This window comes from Seriola aureovittata, chromosome 13 (genome assembly GCF_021018895.1).
Source record: "Seriola aureovittata isolate HTS-2021-v1 ecotype China chromosome 13, ASM2101889v1, whole genome shotgun sequence".
Taxonomy (NCBI): Eukaryota; Metazoa; Chordata; class Actinopteri; order Carangiformes; family Carangidae; genus Seriola; species Seriola aureovittata.
In genome coordinates, this window is record NC_079376.1 from 20712256 (window position 1) to 20733726 (window position 21471).

At 40.7% G+C, this 21471-nt stretch overlaps 1 protein-coding gene across 7 annotated transcripts in view; it reads left to right on the forward strand.

Annotated features, from left to right (window-relative positions):
• ralgapa1 (Ral GTPase activating protein catalytic subunit alpha 1) overlaps positions 1-21471 on the forward strand; it is a 76053-nt gene that overhangs the window by 19053 nt on the left and 35529 nt on the right. For all 7 annotated transcript variants that reach the window (XM_056393936.1, XM_056393937.1, XM_056393933.1 and 4 more), the window contains 23 exons: positions 2140-2264; positions 2352-2586; positions 2907-3092; positions 3660-3830; positions 3942-4135; positions 4453-4551; positions 4757-4912; positions 5555-5683; positions 5840-5965; positions 6876-6934; positions 7477-7585; positions 9300-9410; positions 9616-9684; positions 9784-9921; positions 10117-10300; positions 11630-11748; positions 11849-11968; positions 13583-14231; positions 14489-14604; positions 15466-15590; positions 19257-19328; positions 19689-19812; positions 20471-20626. In XM_056393936.1, the coding sequence (XP_056249911.1) occupies positions 2140-2264; positions 2352-2586; positions 2907-3092; positions 3660-3830; positions 3942-4135; positions 4453-4551; positions 4757-4912; positions 5555-5683; positions 5840-5965; positions 6876-6934; positions 7477-7585; positions 9300-9410; positions 9616-9684; positions 9784-9921; positions 10117-10300; positions 11630-11748; positions 11849-11968; positions 13583-14231; positions 14489-14604; positions 15466-15590; positions 19257-19328; positions 19689-19812; positions 20471-20626 (3572 nt within the window). The remainder of the gene's footprint in view (positions 1-2139; positions 2265-2351; positions 2587-2906; positions 3093-3659; positions 3831-3941; positions 4136-4452; positions 4552-4756; positions 4913-5554; positions 5684-5839; positions 5966-6875; positions 6935-7476; positions 7586-9299; positions 9411-9615; positions 9685-9783; positions 9922-10116; positions 10301-11629; positions 11749-11848; positions 11969-13582; positions 14232-14488; positions 14605-15465; positions 15591-19256; positions 19329-19688; positions 19813-20470; positions 20627-21471) is intronic.

Consider the following 21471-nt stretch of genomic DNA (forward strand, 5'->3'; position numbering starts at 1 on the left):
TTTGCATCGTCATAATATCTGCTTGTTTTGCCGAACGACAATCAAGTGTGAGGGCCTCCACCCTGCACTGAGCTGACGTGACTGACTGGCTGCAAAAAGTGCTGTTTCACAAGATGTCAGCTTTCTGTAGTTTTGTAGCTACTCAATGATGCAAGAGTCTTCTGTCGGTTCCTTTAATTTGCTCTGCTGCACGGTGCTGTCAGAGCTGTAATGTAATCCACTGCAGTGTTTCTGCTCCTAGTTTGGACCGTCTCTCCTACAGAATAGCAGTGACTGGTTCCTCAGCAGCTAGCTAATTGGCAGGAAAGCTTACAGTGTTTCATTGGCGAGTTTTGGGGAATCATTGTCAAACACAGAGTAGCATTACTCTCACAGAAATATCTCATCCTGATGGGCTGAGCAAATACAGTACATGCTAATGTTTAGTGCACAGACCTGCAAAGAAAAGTTGCAAAGCCATAAAGCTATGTTAGAGGGCAAAGAATGTGCGTAATCTTATTATAGTGTCAGCTAACATCGCAGTTTAGCATGTCTGTACTGCTACTTTTTATTTGCACCTCAGTGGCAATCCTTTATTAGGCCTTTATTAAACGGTAATGTTAATGAGAAACCAATTAGGATCTGATTTTTCAGGCCAACATATTGTACTTCCTGTTGCTGTTGGTGATGGCATGGCAAATAACCATTACAGTAAAATAGTATACGAGTAGACAAAGCTAAATTCATGGTATTTAACACCTGGGCTAGAAGAGATATCTGAATAACATACTAATTATGCGTGTGAACAAGCAGAAATGTTAAAAGTTAATGATTCAGCTGAATTAACCTGAACAAAATTAAATTTGGGCTTTGTTAAATTGTTAACTTTCTTTGCTCCTAACTTCAGCTCTGTCCTGTGATCACCGCAGCGAGATGCTGATCTTCTAATAAACAGCTTAAGCTTTAATGACAGAAATTCGACGTTGCACTGACCTTTTGTGGGCTGAAAGTTTCAACTTTGTTGCACATCTAATTACATCCAGGAGAGACAGAGTGATGTATCGTTGCTCCCGCAGGGCAGGGCAGCCTGTGTTGTTCTGTGGTGGCCGTGGTGTGAGTTGAGTTTTCCAGTCTTGAATCTTTTAAGGAAAAGAAATGTGCAGCAAGGTGAAATTTTCATCTGCAGGGTGACAGAGAAATAGGGATTTTCAGTAACTAAGCTTTATTGATCAAAGTCTTGGTATTGAGCCGTGGAAGAAACCAGGCTCTGTCAGCTTTATCATCCACGGGTTGAGGAATAAAAGATTAGTTAGTTAATACTGCGTGCAGCAGATTTACACTTATCTAACTTGGGGTTGATGGATGCTCTCTGCTATCAAGAGTTTTCTCACACTGACCGCTATCATCGCCTCCAAGCTAACAGCAACATAACTCATAGTAACATACCTGCTAACAAGGTGATATTCTCTCTCGCTCTATGTGCATGGTGTGAATTAATTCCCGCATTGCTTTTCTGGTGGGGTTTGATGTGCTTGCTGTGTTGTGGCTTTTTTTTTTTTTTAACATCAGGCTTTTGATAAGGCCTAGGCAAGGCCTACAGTGCATACACATCAGGACCGCTCTTACAATCCAGAAAAACTACATCAGTTAGATTAGTTTAAGTTTGTTGTGTGGATATTGTGACATTTTAATATAACATCTGATCAAGCATCAGCAGCAGTTCTAAGCTAAAAAAAACCTTAGCCTGCTAATGATGCTACAGGGATGGTGTTGGGGATGACAGTGTGAGTTTCTGATCAAAAACAAAATGTCACCATATCCCTGATTTAGACCAGTACAAACTGCACTTTGATAGACTTTATCAGCAAGTCAGACCTGATTACATAAATATGTTACAAATTCCTTATTACTTATTATTACTTATAGTTTTTTGTCTTTTGAGCTGTTTGAGTGGATATGAACCTGTTCCTGTCTCTATCTTTGTGTGTTATCACATTTCTTTCCCTATTTATTTGTCCATATCTCACTCGTCTGTGTCTTATCATTTGTCCATCATTCCTGTGAACGTGTGTGAGTATGAGTGTACCCCTGTCTTTGACTATCGCAATCTATCTGCCTTTATGTCTTAATGTGTGTTTGTGTTTGTGTGTGTGTGTGTAGCCAACAAAGAGGAGGTGGTCCAGAAAGCCCGTCCGGTCTCCAGTGACGTAGGAAGCAGCAACCCAAACTTCTCTGACCTCATGGATGAATTCATCCAGGAGAGACTGAGGGCCAAAGGAACAGTAGTCAGTGCAACATACATGCGTAAAGATTAAACTTTAGTTGTCACGAAACAGAGAAGCTACAACCTCTGCTTACTCCTCGACACACAGGGCCGCCGTGGTAGCAGTCCAGGGAGTCTGGAGGTTCCCAGGGACCTGCCCGAACTCCTGGAGGCAGGTCAGAGTCCTGGATCGCGACCCTCAGATGATCTTCGGCCTATCGATGATCCAGGGGTTCCCTCTGAGTGGACGTCACCTGCAAGTGCCAGCGGTTCTGATGTCATCAGCTCCGACAGCCAATCAGACTCCTTTAATGCCTTTCAGTACTCCAACTGCAAGTTTGATAGTAAGAAACAAAGATTCTTGATACATTTTTAATATAAAGACTGTCCTCATTTTGATAAAGCAGAACTAAAGTTTAATAGCATCAAAATTAAAGGAGCAAGACATGTCTCTTCATCAGTTTAAGTTTAAAAGCCTCAGTAATGTAGCTGCTCTTTTGCCATGCTGTTTTTGTCATATTGCTGTAGGTTAAAAAGTAATAATCCATCATTTCTATCATTATGTTACTCACTCTCTATGCAGCAGTAAACTGGGTTAGCGGTTAGAGAGCCTGCTGGGTAACTTTATCTTAACGACCTACTTACTCAGTGCCTTTCCCTGCAGATTTTACTTTCAGTTCAGAAGCTTGTGGAAAAGGAGTTGGATCTGGAGGAGAAGGTCGAGGCAGCTCACTGGACCAGGACAGCCTGGGAGGGGGTGCGGCCTGTGAAGAACACGAAGTGGCGAGTTTGACGACACTTCACATCGACTCAGAGACCAGCAGCCTCAGCCATACTGTCACTGTTACTGGTAATTAATATCCGTAACATGAAGATTTCTGTGACTATATTTCTGTAGATCTGTTATATATACACAGACCATTACCTTCAATGTTGTATATTACACCATGTAAATATTGTATATTATTTATTATGCATATAGAATATAATTGTCATAGTATGTGTATTTATAAATAATTATTCACAACACTTAAGTGCATATGCACTGTAAATACATTTCTCCATGAACTTGTACATAAGCTGTAACTTCCCCCATCTTTTTATTTGAATTAAATCCTGAGGAGCTAAAGCCTTGTTTACTTTTCTTTTCCTCAGCTTCCTCCCTAAAGTGATGTATGTCTCTTAGGTCCCGCTAAGAGAAATCAGATTTTGAGTCTCCACCTGAAATGCCACAACGAAATTACACAGATCTGCTACAAAAGTTAATCATAGAAAGCACATGTACAATTTTGCTGATAACATTTGAACCACAAGTAGTAGAAAGAAACAAGAGACATCTGGTTCTTTGGCATCATAATCAGGAGTTATTCATCTTTTCTGTCATGTTTCCTTGTCGTGTATGTGTCGTCTTGTGTAGGTTCTGAGAGCGCTTCTCCAATGCATTCTCTCGGCGGCTCTCGGTCCCAGACGCCCTCCCCTGCCACGCTGACAGCAGAGCACACTGAACACACACACTCCCAGTCTCACACACACCTACAGCTGGAGCAGAAGCTCCACAACTCTGTCCTTCAGACCCCTGATGACTTGGGTAATACTCAGGCACACACTCAAACATGTAACTCTACATTTTCTTCCCCACTAAGGTTACAGCTGTGAATGAGGGAAGAGAGTCACTAACTGATTCATTGATTGACTCTAGAAACCAGTGAGTTCCCCAGCGAGGACTGCAGTGTGATGGCGGGTGGTTCTCTAACTGGTTGGCACGCAGATGTTGCCACAGTAATGTGGCGGAGGATGCTGGGAATCCTGGGGGATGTCAATACTATCAAAGACCCAGAGATCCATGCTCAGGTCTTCGACTACCTGTGTGAACTGTGGCAAAACTTGGCCAAGGTAAGCACTGACACATACAGTTAATACACAGCTACAACAGAACACTCACTATAAAGATTGTGTTGGTGGGGTGTCGTGTGGCGTAGTGGTCTAAGCAGGCACCCCATGTGTAGAGGCCACAGTCCTCACTGCAGTCGGCCCCTGTTCGAATCCCGCACCGGACGGCCCTTTACTGCATGTCATTCCCCCTCTCTCTGCCTCCCCATTTCCTGTCTCTCTACTGTCCTGTTGAATAAAGGCATAAAAAGCCCCAAAAAATATACTTAAAAAAAAAAAAAAAAGATTGTGTTGGTAAAAATATGGATTTTTCTTTTCAGATAAGAGATAATTTGGGCATTTCTCTGGACAACCAGTCATCTCCACCTCCCCCTGTTCTGATCCCTCCCCTGAGGATTCTCACCCCCTGGCTCTTTAAGGTAGGTGTGACTGAGTCCATCACTGTAGGATCAAACCATTCAGTGACCCCTCGTGCCCCGTGGATGGGGATATTGTCACCCTTTTCCCCCATCATTTTCCAGCTTTTTCCTTTAATTTGTCTATGGGGTTTAATTTGTATGTCTTGTCTGTTTATGCTCACTTATAGGTGTGTGTGTGTTTTTTTTTTTGTTTTTTTTTCTTAAGGCCACCATGCTGACAGAGCGTTACAAGCAGGGGAAACTTCATGCCTACAAGCTGATCTGCAGGATCATGAAGAGACGGCAGGATGTTTCCCCAAACACAGACTTCGTTACACATTTCTACAACATCATGCACCAAGGGCTGCTGCACCAAGACCAGGTAGAGTCTGTTTTTATTGACCTGAATCTGATTTACAGGGTGTGCAACTTCAACAAAATTACATTTTTAATGCATTTAAATATTTTATTTATCACTCTTGCACTATTTAAAGGGAAACAGCACTGATTTTACACATCAAAGTCTATCTACAGAACAGCTTTAGTAGCACATGCAGTGGGTAGTACTACTGCATATGCAAAAAATGTTGTATATCTTTTATGGCTCCGGCCGGCTTCATGAAGTTTGATAAATTTGCCTCAAGTGATGTCACTTGACAATGAAAAACACATGGTGATTTAGAGTTGAGCTTAACAGACCTCTGTAACCTTCTCCTCATCTCCGTTTGAGACTCGGCTACATTAGCTGCTACTTGCATCACACACATGAATCTCCCACTGAACTGTTAGTGGTTGATTTGCATTGTCGGTAATGTAGGCACCAGGTTTTGACAAGGAAGAAGAATGCATGGAATAGAAAAGAAAATAAATATTGGTTAAGGTTACACTGCTTCAGAAAAAACAATGGAACATGATCTTTTAAAATGCAGTGATTGCAAATGTGCTTTAGCTGTGACTGCAATACTAGAGGAGGGTGTTAAAAATGTTCTTTTTTTTTTTTTTCTTTTTTTTCTTTTTTAAACAGGACATTGTGAACACCATTATCAAGCACTGCAGTCCCAGGTTCTTCAGTATCGGTCTGCCTGGAGCCACCATGCTGATCCTGGACTTCATCATTGCAGCTTCAAGGGTTACCGCCTGCTCATCGCTCAATGTAGGAAACACAGAAACACGCCTGTTTTACTTGATTTTATTTAATTAAGGCCAAACAAAGTCTGGCACACCTGACATACAGATGTATTTTTTATTTCTTTTGTAATTTAATTTGCCTTTTATTTTGGTCTTTATCCCTCCCCCTTCTCTTTTCCAGGCTCCAAGAGTAGAGGCTCAGATCCTCCTTGGTTCTCTGGTGTGTTTTCCCAACTTGTATGGGGAGCTTCCAGCCCTTCATCCCACCACAGCCGACGTGGTGCTTACCAAGTTCCCTGACGTCAAGGTCAGTGGAAGTAATGGTAGTTTGGGATTGAGGGGTAGTTAATAAGACGAGCAACATCCTTATCCTTTGTCATAGTAATAAAGGAAACCACAGTGCAATAGGTAAAGAGAGGAATGATAAAATGTTTTCAGAAAAATAACAACTTTGTCTAAGCAGCTACCACTAAGTGTACAAAGTTGATTTCATCCTTTCTTAGAGCAGTCACTGACGACTTTAATGTCCAAATTAGTGTTGAGAAGAGTTTGATTGTACCATTAAACTGCTATTCTGCTTCTGCCAACTCCAAATGTGTCAGTTTGATACCAAAGCAGAGGGTCAACCTACTTTGTGTATAATCCAGGTCAGTCCAAACCTTTAACACGTCAGCTGTCTATAGGGGGTCTCAAAACCAAACTGATAGGTTAATGCCTCATCAGCCATTCTTGTAACAGTCCAGAGCTATGGGAGTAATGTTGTTATTGTTGTTGTTGCTGCGTAAGCAGTTAATGTCATGCATGGCAGCACCTTGGGCCTACTCACTGGTTTCTTACAAGGCAGAAACTTGTTTTGAATCACTAAGCGGTCATTACCACTGACCGGAGGGACGGGACCAGCGAGTGTCTGAATGTGTCTCAGGGTGTGTGTGGATTTGTCTGTACCGTGACGGTGTGTCCATCTTTTGCTTAGCGTGTGTTTATAATATATAATAACACCTCAATGTAATTCCATGAATAACTTTTCTTATTGTCTAAAAAGCAATCAGTGTTTAAGCACCAGTACGTCTCTTCATTATACCTTCAGGAAAGGTTAACATTGTGTCGGGGACCTGAACAAGATGTTGCATATGCAGATATAAACACACACACACAACCAGTGATTTGTTTGGTGTTAGGAAAATTAACTGTGTTTGTGTGTGTTCTTTGTTTTCTAGGAGCACATTATCAAAACCATTCTAACCTCTGCCAGGGACGAACCCTCTGCTCCTGCTAGGTAAATAGTGTGCGTGTGCCTGTGCGTGCGCATGTTTGTGCATGTGCATGCTTGCATGTGTAAATCCTTGTCTAATGTAATGAAATTCAAGCCGTCCTTAATTAAATAGTGTCCACTCTCCCTTACAATGATTGGTGTGTTGGAAATTAAATTAATAAGTTATTAAATAAATATTTTTTAACATTAACACACATTAACATACATTATTAATTATACATAGTCCCTGTAATTACAGTTTTGAATTTTAACAAGTGCACCATTTTACTTCAAGTCAATTTTTTAATTGACAGGTGTCCTGTGTAAGAAATCAACTGATTACCTGTTGATAATATAGTGCATTAAAGTAAAGTCCAATTTTTTTTTTTTTTTATTGTTTTCTGGTTGTTTTTACACACTTGTCTACACTCACAACACATGTAGTGTGTGCATGTATAATATGTTCACAGTTTCCAAACACACAGATTCTCTGAGGATTTTTGCATGTGTACAGCAGCAGCATTTACTCTCTGGTTGCTCATAGTGTGTTTGTTTTGTTTTGTCAGGTGTGTGGCTTTGTGCAGTCTGGGCATCTGGCTGTGTGAAGAGCTGGCTCACGGGACTCAACATCCGCAGATCAAAGATGCTCTCAATGTCATCTGTGTTACTCTGAAGGTCAGTCACAGCTCCGTACTACAAAAACATATTCAACTTCCTGAGCTTCAAACACAAACTAAAAGTTGGTCATTGAAATAGAAATCAACAAGTGTGACATATCAACCCAGCCAAATAAGATTATCTCACACAGCCTTTGCCTGTTCTCAAACTCTTCCCCTACTGACCAGGGTACTCTCTCTGTCTATGACTGTGATCCAGTGAAATGACACCAAAGCAATGACTCTGAATGAAACAGGCTGTGTTACACTGATCTGCACAACAGCCATTTCTGAACATCTGTTCTTCTTCTGTCTGGATGTGTAATTTGGCTTAATGAAGTTTAAACACGTAACATTCATAGGACATTTCGTGATTTACTATAACAATATATCAATGTTAATGTAATTAACATTAATATATTGTTATATTATATCATTTAATATTCCACTATGTACAAAAATATATCCACATTTTATGTTTAAATGTTTGTTCAAATCCTAAAATACTACTTAATACTTTGTGTCCCGTGGAAGTGATTAGCTAAAACCAGATCTCCACAGTTCATTAAAGAATTGATGTTTTTGCAGTGTCTTAAATTGAAGAGCACAGAGACCAGGATCAAAACAGTTGAAATAAATGGGGACATAACTGGTTAAAATGTAAATGATGGTTGATTTAAGCGTGCCAAAAATACTGACTGAATACTGGATGATTAGGTTGTGGATGTGTTAAACATGGTGGGTCGCAAGCAGCCAAAGTATGATGGAAAGCATTGTTGGAGATGATTGTTAGTGCTGGTGACATTGCCTCAGTTGGTATTGTCTGTTTCAGGCCACCAGACTGGGAGGCCTGTGGATCAGAATAATACTGTCCAACATTTATTGTCTCATCTATCGCCAAGTGGCTCTAGATGGACACACACACACACACACACACACACACACACACACACACACACACACACACACACACACACACACACATACCTTTTCCACCTTGGAATCCATAGCTTGTGTATCGGCAGCCAATGGCCTGCTAAGGCAATACAGTAACACTCACACACACACACACACACACTTGAATTCACTTACTCCTGGGAGCAAACCCTGGACTGTCAATATGTTTGGTCCTCCTTCAGATAGGAGACTAATCCAGGGGGAATGCTGCAAGCTGTGTCATATACACACACACACACACACACACACACTATCATATATATACGCAGGTCTGGTCCACTTTTGAATCTCTTGCCTTCATACCGGCAGCCAGTAGCTGCAGTCATGGGGTGTGCGACATGCACACACAATTACATGCACAAAGCTTGAGGGATTTTCATATTTCCATGCAAAGCCACTTTCTGTTGTCCTCCTCATCCTTCTTCCTTTTCATCTGGAAGCATTATTTGTTTTGTTGGCGCTGATCCTCATTAAACTAATATGTACATTTTCTCTCTTCTTACTAACCAACCTGTATTTTATTGTGTCCTAAACATTATATAAACGGCAATTACAAGAAAAGAAAATATTGGGAATACTACAATGGATAATTAAAGCTTCTTGAAAAGATCAAGATTGGTTTCTTCATTTTACGGTAAAAAGAATCCCAACCCTAAATACCCTGTTTGACTATCTTAATAATACAACTTATCTTATCTTATCTTATTATCTTATTAATATATGGAATTACCTACAAGCTGATTACTAAAATGAATGATGTGTGTTTCCTCTCCCAGTACCCCAATAAGAGTGTAGCACTGGTTGCGTCGGACATCCTTCACCTCCTGATCAGTTACGTGGATCATCTTCAGAAATTCCCCCCTGACACTCCAAAGAAGATCGTAGAGGTGAGACAATCATTATGGAATAATTACATTTTTTGTTTATCAGATCAAGTTCATCAGCTTGTCCGCACATCATAATGGATTAAATTGTGTTTAAGTAAAGCTGAGGTTTTACAAAACCTGTACATTTGAATACATCATGTTGCTTTTAATATCACTTGTAGTGACAGTTTTAACATTGAAAACAATTGATGTTATTTTTTCTCAGATTTTGATCGCCACCATCACATTCTTGCTGCCTACTACTGAGTCTTCTCCTCATGAAATTGATAAGAGGGTAACACATGCAAAAACACTCTTTGTACTATATTACTGGCTTTACTTTAGAAAATAACCTTGTGTCAGTGTCTTATCACAATGCCTCTGTGTGCTGCAGCTGGTGGTTTCCCTCCTGTTGTGTCTGTTGGACTGGGTGATGGCTCTGCCTCCAAAGACTCTGCTTCAGCCTGTTCAGACTCGAAGCCCTCCAGAGAGGGACCAGCCTACCAAGACTCTGCTCAGCTGTATTTATAAGGTCACCACAGAAAGTTCCACGCCACTTCTTGCAAAAATCTAATATCACTATGGCCTGTATTTCGCAGTGTTTTTATGATGACATACAAGCGTCATTGCAGTAAAACTGAATATGATCCCTTGATGAGGCAAAATGAAATCCAGATTAAAATGGCATCAATTGAACAGTATCCCTTTTCTTTTAAACTCTGTTTAGGTGTTGCATGGTTGTGTGTATGGAGCACAGTCCTTCAGCAGTCCCAAGTATTACCCGCTGCAGCTGTCGGACCTGTTGAATCCAGATTACGACCCGTTCCTGCCGTTAGAGAGCCTCAGAGAACCAGAGCCACTGCACAGCCCGGACTCCGAACGCTCCAGCAAACTACAGCCTGTCACTGAAGGTAACCTATCTAACAGACACACTACACACCCGGTACATATAGAGTCTGTAATATATATATATATACATATATATATACATAAGGGTGATGAATTAATGAAAACCTAGAAAAATCAGTGGAGATACAGAATGGCATGAGGGCGAGTATGAAAATGATGTGAATCATAAGTGCTGGCCTTAGCAGTCTCCGGATCTCAACCCAGGTGAACACCTATGGGAGAGGCTGTACCAACATGTTATCTTTAAGAAGAATGGTGTTCATCTCTTCTGTAGAGTCCAGAGACTTGTAGAATCAATGCCAATGAGCATTGAAGATGTTCTGGTGATGTTCTGGCACGTGGTGACCCAACACATTACTAAGACACTTGATATTGGTTTTTCCTTTAATTTGTCACCTGTCTGTACATGGATTCTCATGTATGCAAAGTGCTTCACTGACTCACACACACAAAGAGAGAATGACCTAGAGTTGTCCACCAAACCACTGCCAGTCACTAAAAATGGTAGAAGGTGTGTGTGTGTGTGTGTGTGTGTGTGTGTGTGTGTGTGTGTGTGTGTGTGTGTGTGTGTGTGTGTGTGTGTATGTGTGTGTATGTTGTGTGTGAGCGCACTTGTCTGCATCCGTGTGAGCGTGTGTATTGTCCCCTGCTGTGGTCCACCAGGACACAGTGACTAGTCTAATGACTGGAGCAACCTGATAGACCATGCCTCTCCTCTCTTCTCCTCTCTTCTCTTCTCTCCTCTCCTCAATGTATTCATTGCTATTCTCTTAACTTTATTTTCTGTTAATATTCTGTTTACTTCTGTCTTTATTGTTGCCCATTCCTTTATGTTCATTTATCTCTCTTCTCTTCTTTTTTTCTTTTCTTTTTTCCTCCTCCTCCTGAGCTCTCCTGTTGTTAAGGGAGTTGTTGAAAATGTGTGGTCAATGCATATCTGTACTCTACACACAGTCCTGTCAATAAGGGGTGTGTGTGTGTGTGTGTGTGTGTGTGTGTGTGTGTGTGTGTGTGTGTGTGTGTGTGTGTGTGTGTGTGAGATGTTGATTAGCCAGGATCTGTTGGCAACACAGCGTGTGATGGCATTGGCTTCCTCTCAGCATGAGTCAAACTATGTACAAGCTGAATGTGTGTTTGTTCCTCTTCCTTGTGTTTTTGCTGTAAGTTAGAGCCCAACTATCAAGTCCTTGTAACAGCTGCACCTTTCACCACCAATTAAACTATAAAGTGTAGAAACATTAACTATCAACAACATCTTTAAATATCTGGTTCTTGCAATGTATTTTTCTTAACTGTGTCCTCTGTCTGTGTTTTCCCTGTTCTCTCTGCAGTTCGCAGCCGTATTCAGCAGGGCCTGGTTTCCATCGCAGCCAGAACAGTTATCACCCACCTGGTCAACCACCTTGGACATTATCCCATGTCTGGAGGGCCGGCTACTCTGTCTAGTCAGGTACTAGTGTGGTGTACTGTTTATGGTAATGATAACTTACGATACCTTTATTTCGATCTTGGCATTTTGCTTGAGCAACACCTTGGCCTATGTTTTCTAGGTGTGTGAAAACCAAGACAACCCATTCTGTGAGAGTGCTGATCTTGGACCAGAACTTTTTCATTCACCAAACCTGCAGTTCCTGGTTCTGAATGGCTCCACGCTGCTCTCAGTGCTCCAGGTAACCTCCACTGAAAGAAAGTCCCCCGACAAAATTTGAAGCTTTGTACGATTTAGAGCCGATGTCGCACTGCATAAGTTTAAGACCAGTTTAAACCGCTGTTTGTCAGAGTGACAGAAGCTCCTAGCTCCTCTAACCTAAACAGCACTAGTTGGTAGGTAAGACTTCTGCTACTGTATTAAGTTAGCCACTCAGGGGATGAAAATGTCAGTTGTATAGCATGTTAACATGCCAACATTAGCGTCACTTGGCTGTCCTTTAACTCAGAGCTTACATAGCATATATGCTAACATTTTTCCTCTCACTGTGATTACCACAATTCCTTATTTCATCATGTATTGCTTCAATAACACAAACATTACTTGTCTGCTACTGGATCATGTGTAGCAGCAAAGAGATCTGATTTTAACTGAAGCTCCCGACTTGTATCTCAATGATTTTATTAATTGGACTGCTGCCACATGATTGGCTGACTAAATAACTGAATGAATAAGCAGGTGTACAGATGTTCCTAATAAAGTGCTCAGTAAGTGTAGCTGGCTCTAGATTTAGCCATTTTCCAGTGGTATATTCTTCCTGTGCTCATAAAACAAAACATATTACCCAGATAAAGATTCTCCAGTTTAAGAGTTATTTGAGTCTTACTTATTGTTCTGTGAATCCCTTTCCAATATGAACTCAGTTTAGAGCAGTCTTGAAATATGGGTATGAGCCACGTTGTCTCCAACATGCCAAACTTCTGTTCTTATATTTTTCCTGGTGTGGAGTCTTAAAATGTCTTATGATATTTTTCAAGCAGTGTCCTCTCCAATCAAGAGACTTAGTTGAGGACAACTGAAAGATGCAAATTTTCCTTAGAAAGCATCATTCCAGCTTCTTTTCCCACTTTTCTTTAATGTATTAAAATCGCATAAAAGAGAGCACGGTACAATCTAGAGACGAACTTAACTCGATATTAAACTAAAAGTCGATTTCAAGATTTGAAAATGAAAAAAAGATTTAAAATTCTGATTAAAATAGTTGTACTTGAAGGTATCTAAAAAAAATCATTGTGCTCTAGGTCATGTTTGTCCTACACAAATTGACAATTTTGTAATGCACTGTTGTACGTAAATGAGAGACAGGTTATAAATCCTTTTCTTATCCAGGAATCAAATCTTTGATCTCCTCTGTTGCATTGTAAGCAAACCATCTGAAGAGTTTTAACATGGTAGATTCCACATGAATTTACCACATTCTGCCATGTTTTTAATGTGAGATTTGTTTAATGGGAGTCTAACTTTCCTACTAACACTAACATAACATGCTTTGCAGTCAAACTTTGAGTTAGGGAATATTAGATTTATTTAATGCTGAGCACACTTGTAGTTGTTCTTGAAGTATCCTGATGAAGTTAAAATAAAAGTATCTTACTGATTTCTCTACTAAAGTTCTACCAGTTACAAAGAAGAAGCAAATAAGTGAAATAAGGTTTTTTTCAGGAGGTTTGAGTTTTGCACGACAGTTGAGATGTGAGTTTTGTGTAAGATGCTGCAACTCAGTATCAGGATGATTTCTTAAATAGTTGGAGGATTTAGTGTTTAACCACAGTCCCTCTCTTCCTCTATTTGCCAGATTCGGTCAGAGTCTGGTGTACCAGGGGGTGGAATGACAGCTGGTTTGTCCTCTGCTCCTGCTTGCGTTCGTGTCATCATCCGAGATGTAGCTGGAAAACACTCCTGGGACTCTGCTGTCCTCTACGGGCCTCCACCATGTTCCCCGACCAGCCCAGCACACACACTTTTGACGCACACACAATCTCCTCACAGTGCGAGTCTTCATTTACGCACCTCACCAGGAGGTCCACCGAAAAAGATGGAGGTGAGGAGAGAGGACAGCGAAGAGGAGGGGCAAGAAGAGAGGGAGGCAGATGAGGGGGAACGAGGGATGCAAGGCGAGAGGCAAGAGTTTCAGGGAGAAGGGGAGGAGGAAGGAGAGGAGAGGAAAGTGAATGAGGAGGAGGAGAAGGGAGATCGAAGAGGAGGTGGGGATGGAGGAGATGTGGAGGACGAGCAGCAGGATGAAGAGGAGAAGGAACACAGAATGGATGGGGAGGGAGATCAGGGGGAGTCGGGCTTGGAACAGATTCTAGCTCCACCATTGGCTAAACGTGTGTGTCGGGAGGCGGTGCCAGCGTGGGATTCACTGAGGGAAGGTGATGATGCGCTGGATGAAATGCTGCAGTATCTGGGATACTCAAGTCCTGAGTGTCTACAGAGAGCAGGTATAAACACACAGACACACACACACACACAGACAGACACACACACACACACACACACACACACACACACACACACGAAAAGAGTCCCTGAAGTTTTTTTCTAATCTGAAGAGTCCCTTATTCAACTGCAAAATATCAGAACCGACATAACACAACTCTTCTTGTTCTGTAGTTCTAAAGAGAGCAAAACACCAAATCTTTGAAGTCTGAGAATAATTCATATATTTTACAAATATTTTGTCTTTTGATCCCCGCAGGCATGCCACTCAACATCCCAGCGCCTCCTCCAGCTTGTGTTTCAGAGAAGCAGGAGAACGACGTGATCAATGCCATCCTGAAGCAGAGCGCCGCTGAGAGAGAGTTCGTCCTTCATGTGTGTATTGTCTATACTCATATGAGTAGACTGAATTAAACCAATTGATTTTTTTTTTTTAGTTCTTAGGTCCTACAGTGTCCTGATGAAGTGGATGCTCAACTCTTTTGGTGCAGCACAAGGACCTCACTAGCAAGTGTATTGTTGGGCTAACACAACTTAGCATTAATATTGGGTTTCAGGAAGTAAAAGAAAGACCACGAGCTGTTTGAGTTCTACATTCAAACCATTTTTGAGTTAACTTTTTTTAATGTTGCAACAATAATAGTGAGGATTTGTTCCATTTCCATAGGTGTTTTTCACAGAAGACATTTTGACATGTCACAGTGGGAAAAGCTCAGGTGGAAATTATAACATCCAGGATGAATTCCATTTAGCTGCCTCAGTTTCAGGGTCTTGGTATCGTGCATGCTGGCTCACCGGGACGCTAGATTAGAACAAGCCACCTTTTAATGTTATTAGCAACACCTGTGCTTTCCCTACAATGACGAGTCAAAGTATCTGCTGTGAAAACAACAAAGAACTGCACTCTGTAAAGTTGTAATGCATCAAATAAGCATCCTATAACTCTGCTACTGTGGTGGCAAAAAAAAAACATTATGTAGAGCCGTGGACAAATGTCACAATGTTGTAATATTTGAAAAAGGCTTTCTGTTTTCTGTTTGCTTCTCTAATCAATCATAACTTCATCTGATATGCTGATATTTTAAAATATTTTGATATTTTTATATGTGATTTGAAGTTAGAGAATCTCCCAGGTGTTTAAACATTACATGATATTGTCTGTTCAGTTTCCATGATTTCTTGTGCAGTTTTTTTTTTTTTTTTTGCATTAAAAGTGAAATGCTGAATGTTTCTCAGAGAGGTGAGGAGCTGAACATGAGGGCAGTGCAGCAGACTGAACCAGACACCGAGACACCACAGTCTGCCTTCTACTACTGCAGACTACTGATCAACATACTGGGACTCAACTCCTGGGAGAAGAGGTAAGACCAGACACAGACATACGAGAAACGTACGAAACTGTCAATTTGATTGTTTCTTCTGTTTATATATTTCTGTTGACTTTTCTTGCGTTCCTGCCTCCTTTTTAAATATCACTTGTGCAGCATTCACCACATCTGCTTTGGTAGTTTGTGGCCAGCAAATCGGAGAATGTTAGTCCGACCAAGTTCAGATATTAGTTCTTTATCTTCATGAGGACATTCTTTTCTTGGGATTTTTTGTTCTCCAGTTTACTTTTACCTTTATAAAGGAACGATTCGTAAGTTTGGCTATTGCTACAAAGCCAGCGTTACTATTAACAGCTTTTTACTTGCCAGTGTAGAAGAAACGTTGCAAGTTCAGCATCAAACTTCATTCCTTTACTCGCCAAGAGTTGTCTCTTTTCTTCTACTGAAGCTGAGCAGCTAGCCCCGGCTCGTCTCGTCACTTTCTGATAGCGACTCACTGTAGCCTCCAATCTGCTCTGAAGATGTAGCGCTGCTCAGAGGGCGTTTTATAACCTCTTGTCTTGTAAATGCAGCGATGGCCCGAGCGACAATCACTATGATCATCTCTTGGCAAGAAATCAAATTCAGCAGCAGAGAAAACTTATAAGTTGACCCTTTTAAACTGCACATAAGAATAGATAATACATACAAAATATCATTAATAAAACTGAAAACACTGATTTGGGGTGTTTTATACCTGAGGAGGAATAAATATGGAGTTTTCTACAGAGAGGCTGTTTTTCAGATGCTTGAGGAGTCTTCTGTTAATTTTTGTCTCCCCTAGAACAAACCAAATGCTTGTTGAATGCGAGCGAGACAAAAATTTCCAACTCAACAAAGTATTTAGAGCTAATTATACCCCACTATTTTTCCATTCACATGGCACAGCATTTCATCTTCTCAATGACTCTGGGTTAAAATACACAATGTCAAGGTGTCACTAATGGACACTCATCGCTCTTTATACTTTGTCCAGGGAATCACACCGTCTGCATTCAGCCCACACAATAGACTTCTTAACACGCTGTGTGTGTGTGTGTGTGTGTGTGTGTGTGTGTGTGTGTGTGTGTGTGTGTGTGTGTGTGTGTGTGTGTGTGTGTGTGTGTGTGTGTGTGCGTGTGCGCGCATGTGTGTGTACGTAAGAGTGTGTGATAATGAGTATAGTACTCTATTGATCAAACTGAACCCATTTGGAGTTAGAATAAAAGGCGGTAGTTGAAGAAGAGAATGATGGAGGGAGATGTGTCAAATCAGAAAACAGGCTGAGTAAGGCACATGTAGATATAGAACAAGAATAAAAAGCCAAAAAAAATAAGCCAAAATAAGTGAGTGAATCTTGATGAAAAATTGAGAAAGCTAACAAAACAGAAAAAAGAAGATAGAAGGATGAGAAAGAAAGATGAGAAGAGATTGTCTAATCATCTGTTATTGTCCCCTCATGTCTCCAGGTATTCATGTGGGACATCAGACACTAAGATACTGACCCATCATCCACGTGTGTGAATGTGTCCGTCTGTGTGTGTGTGTCCCTTTTATGCTTTTCCCTATAATCCAGGATGTAAATGGAGTCTTTGAGAGCAGAGAATGAGGCCATTACCAAGTATCAGTTTAATAAAGAGCAAATTGCTGTCTCTCTCTCTGTCTCTTTATCTCCCGCTCCTTTTCTCTTTTTTTCCTCCCTCTAAGAGTGAAAAGAATGATATGTCATTACCAGTCCACTCCAAGCTTCACTGCTCGAGCTGATTTTATATCAGCAGTGCCAAGGTTGGTGGCTGGTCCTTGGGACATTTTGAACAGTCCCTGCACTAGTTCATCTGTATGAAAGGCTCTTGTTTTCTTTATTATCTTTTTATTATCTTTTTCTATTTGGACCCTGAAAGCTGTAGACAGCATGAGATGCTGCTGCATTTGCTCATTTAGAGTACAGTGCTAATAATCCGCAGGAATCTATATGTGTAAGGCGCAGTTTAGGCGGTAGTATAGAAACAGAACTGCTTGTCGAATTGCCATCGTCGAAATTGCGAATTTTCCAAACTCTCCTTCCAACATTCACACCTACAGCGCTTTCAGAAAGTGTTCAGACACCTTCAGTTTTTTCACATTTCGTTGTTGCAGCCTTCTGCTAGAATAATAAAAAATCTATAACACTCATACATCAATCTACACAAAATATGTAATAATGACAAAGCAAACTAATTTTTTGCAAATTTATTAAAAAAGAAAAAAAGTGAAAGATCGCATTAGGTGCGTTTCCATTTACCTGCTAAATGCGCAATTTGAAATTGCAATCTTAAAAACAAGTAATGGAAACGTGAATTTAAAAAAAAAACTCTCAAATGTTGCAGAAACATTTATACGCTTGCAGGAGTCGGTTTTTCAGACTATTTGACAAAGTAATATTTCACATTCATGTTGTGGCATATGTATGCATACCTGCCATATTGAGCCCCAGGGAGCCAGTTCCTACCTACAGGCAGAATGCTGGAAATCCATTGTCATGTTTAATTGGAGTAATATCGCAAGAGGAGAAAACCCAGCTTTATTCACATAAAGTTACTCAATGGAAACGCAAACCGTTTGCAATTGTGTTTTGTCGACTTTTCTAATCAATCGCTTCTATTCCGCGCAGCTGATTGGATATGATTTGGAATAGCACACACCTGTCTATACAAGGTCTCACAGCTGACGATGTACTGTATATCAGAGCATGTCATGAGGTGGAAGGAGCTGTCTGCACAGCTCAGAGACGGGCTTGTGTTGAGGCTCAGATCTGTGGAAGGCTAGAAAAAAATTCCGCTGTATTCAAGGTTCGTAAGAGGACAGTGGCCTCCGTAATTCTTAAATGGAACAAGTGTGAAACAACCAGGAACCTTATCTATAACTGGCCACCCGACCAAACTGAGCAATCACGGGAGAAGGGCCTTGGCAACAGAGGTGACCAAAAACCCGAAGGTCACTCTGGCTGAGCTCCAGAGATCCTGTGTGGAGATGGGAGAAATTTCCTGAAGGACAACTATCACTTCAGCACTCCATTGATCTGGGCTTCATGGCAGAGTGGCCACATGAAAGGCACTTGGAGTTTGCAAAAAAGCACCTTAAGGACTCTCAGAGTGAGAGAAACAAGATTCTCTGGTCTGATGAAACCATATTGAACTATTTGGCCTCAGTTCTAAGCGTTATGTCTGGAGGAAACTAACCACCTCAACAGTGAAGCCAGGAACAAGCAAACTTCTTATCAGACTTACTGACAAAATCGGCCGAGACATAAGAGAACACTTTTCTCAATACAAGTCTATCGAAAGGTTTTGGGAATTGATGTTCTGAACATTGACAACCAAATTTCTCTTTTAAATAATGTTCATTTACCATGTACTCTAAAATGTCAAACATTACCTTTTACTTGGCTTCTTTGTATTGTTTTGTTTTTCTTTCCTTTCTCTCAACCTTCAGCTTTTTTTTGGTCCTTTTCACCAGAACTCCTGCCAGCTCTACTGAACGTCTTATTAGCCTGCACTTTTTTTTCTAGGAAAAGGTGACAAAAGCAGTCAACCAGTCAATTAGAGGAGACGAGGGCAGTAGCCAGAGAATTGTGGAGAGAAAAGTTTAACCATAACTTTGGATTAATGATTCCTAACCTGTGTATGTATCGGTATCTTGCAGGAGTAACTTTCATTTGTTGAGGAAGAATGAGAAGTTGCTGAGAGAGCTGAAGAACCTGGACTCAAGGCAATGGTAAGAAAATATAAAGTCAAATACCATTCCTCGCTCCATCTCCCCTTTTTGATATCTTCATTCAGGTTTTTGTGAGTTCATAGATTGAATCCTCCCTTCTTTTTCGTACCTGTTGATTCCAACCCTCATGGTGGGACAGGTTTTTCTCAAGCTTTCTAATCTACAGTTCGCTTAGTGGCATCCCATTCTGTTGTGGAGTTATTATATCATTACCCCTCGTAGCTGTCTTTGAGGTCGGCTCTAAAACAAACAGAAGGGTTAAGGGGGAAGTACTAGGATAAAAACATGCAGAAGTTGCTAAAATACATAACACCACCCTGTTGGTCACAGTTGTTTTCCTTTTCCTTCATTCTCTTGTAGCCGTGAGACCCACAAAATAGCCGTATTTTACGTTGCTGAAGGCCAAGAAGACAAACACTCCATCCTCACCAACACGACGGGCAGCCAGGCTTATGAAGACTTTGTCTCTGGACTGGGCTGGGAGGTGAGAACACATTCATTCAAATGATCTTAAATGTGCTGACATTATTTGTCTTCCTCATATAATCAAATTGTACATTTATCTTTACATTGTTTCCCTGAAATTTTCTAGATGAAATGTATAACTGCATCTAATTATCTGCAACTAGTATTTTAATCATCATATCATTGATGGTTAAATGATTAAAGATTGTCGCGATTAAAAAAAAAACTACATAGTTGGTCAAGTGGTTAAAATAACCCTGTATGTCCTGATGTTTCAGCAGCCTGATGATATAGCACATATACACATACATATACATATACATATATATATATATATATATATTATATATATATATATATATATATATATATATATATATATATATATATATATATATATATATATAGTGAACCATGTTTAAATCAGATTATATTTTGTGTGTGTGTGTTGTGCAAAACAGACTTATTGCTATTAGCAGCACAAAATGTTCCTCTGAGAAGTTTGAACTGATGGTAAAACCAAATTTTTCCTTTTTGATATGTCAAAATTTTATCTTGAATTTTATCTTGATTAGGAGTTTAATGTGTGTGTGTGTGTGTGTGTGTGTGTGTGTGTGTGTGTGTGTGTGTGTGTGTGTGTGTGTGTGTGTGTGTGTGTGTGTGTGTGTGACACCTAGGTGGATCTCACCACTCATTGTGGCTTCATGGGAGGTCTCCAGAGGAACCGCAGTACAGGCCAGACCACACCTTACTATGCCACTTCTACCACCGAGGTTATCTACCACGTCTCCACCCGCATGCCCCACGACCAGGACCACAACCTCACCAAGAAGGTAACACACACCTGTCTGACTGGTGCTTTGTCATCTAGACGTATCAATAGAGGTATAGGGGGCCACACTGTTCACGCTCCCTCTCACTAATTGCCTGTGTGTTGCAGGATGACTTTGAACAACACACCAACACTGACCCTTCACAATTTTCAAACAGTTGAAGGGAAACTTACCTACTTTCTGTCACGCTGATTCCATCTGTTTATCTGCTAGCTATCACTCTCACAAACTGCAGTAATGTGTGTCTGTGTGATTTGACAAGTAATAATAATGCTTCCTTTTTTTCTTGCTCTAATATATCTAATTTTATTTAATGAGGGTAAATAAGAAATATGTGCAATCAGAGGAGTTGAGAAGAAGAAAGCTTCTCCCCGTCCTACTCTTTTCTTCCTCCCTCTGTTCCTTCTCCTCACTCGTCTCTTTGCCTGAGAGTGACATTGTAAATGAACATAGGTTGCTGGACACACACACACACACACACACACACACACACACACACACACACCAATACCAATCTGTTGATGTCAGTGTTTCTACAGCACACCAGTGTTTCCAATAATTCTTACTAGCAATCAGGTCTGTGTTTGTGCATGGTGTGGGCTTGTATCAGTGTCAAGGCAGGCAGGTTTATTGCGCACGTGTGGTAAATGAAAAATGAAACACAGAATGAGATGCACGTACATACAGTATATATGCTTGTGTGATTATTTACTAAAAGTCTCACTTGTGTGTTTGTGTGTGATCAGTACAGCTCAGCTATGCACAAACACACATGCGTGTGCAGGTGTGGCTCTTAACGGTCAGCCCTCAGAAAATAACGTTTAATGTGGTTCAAGCAGTCAGTC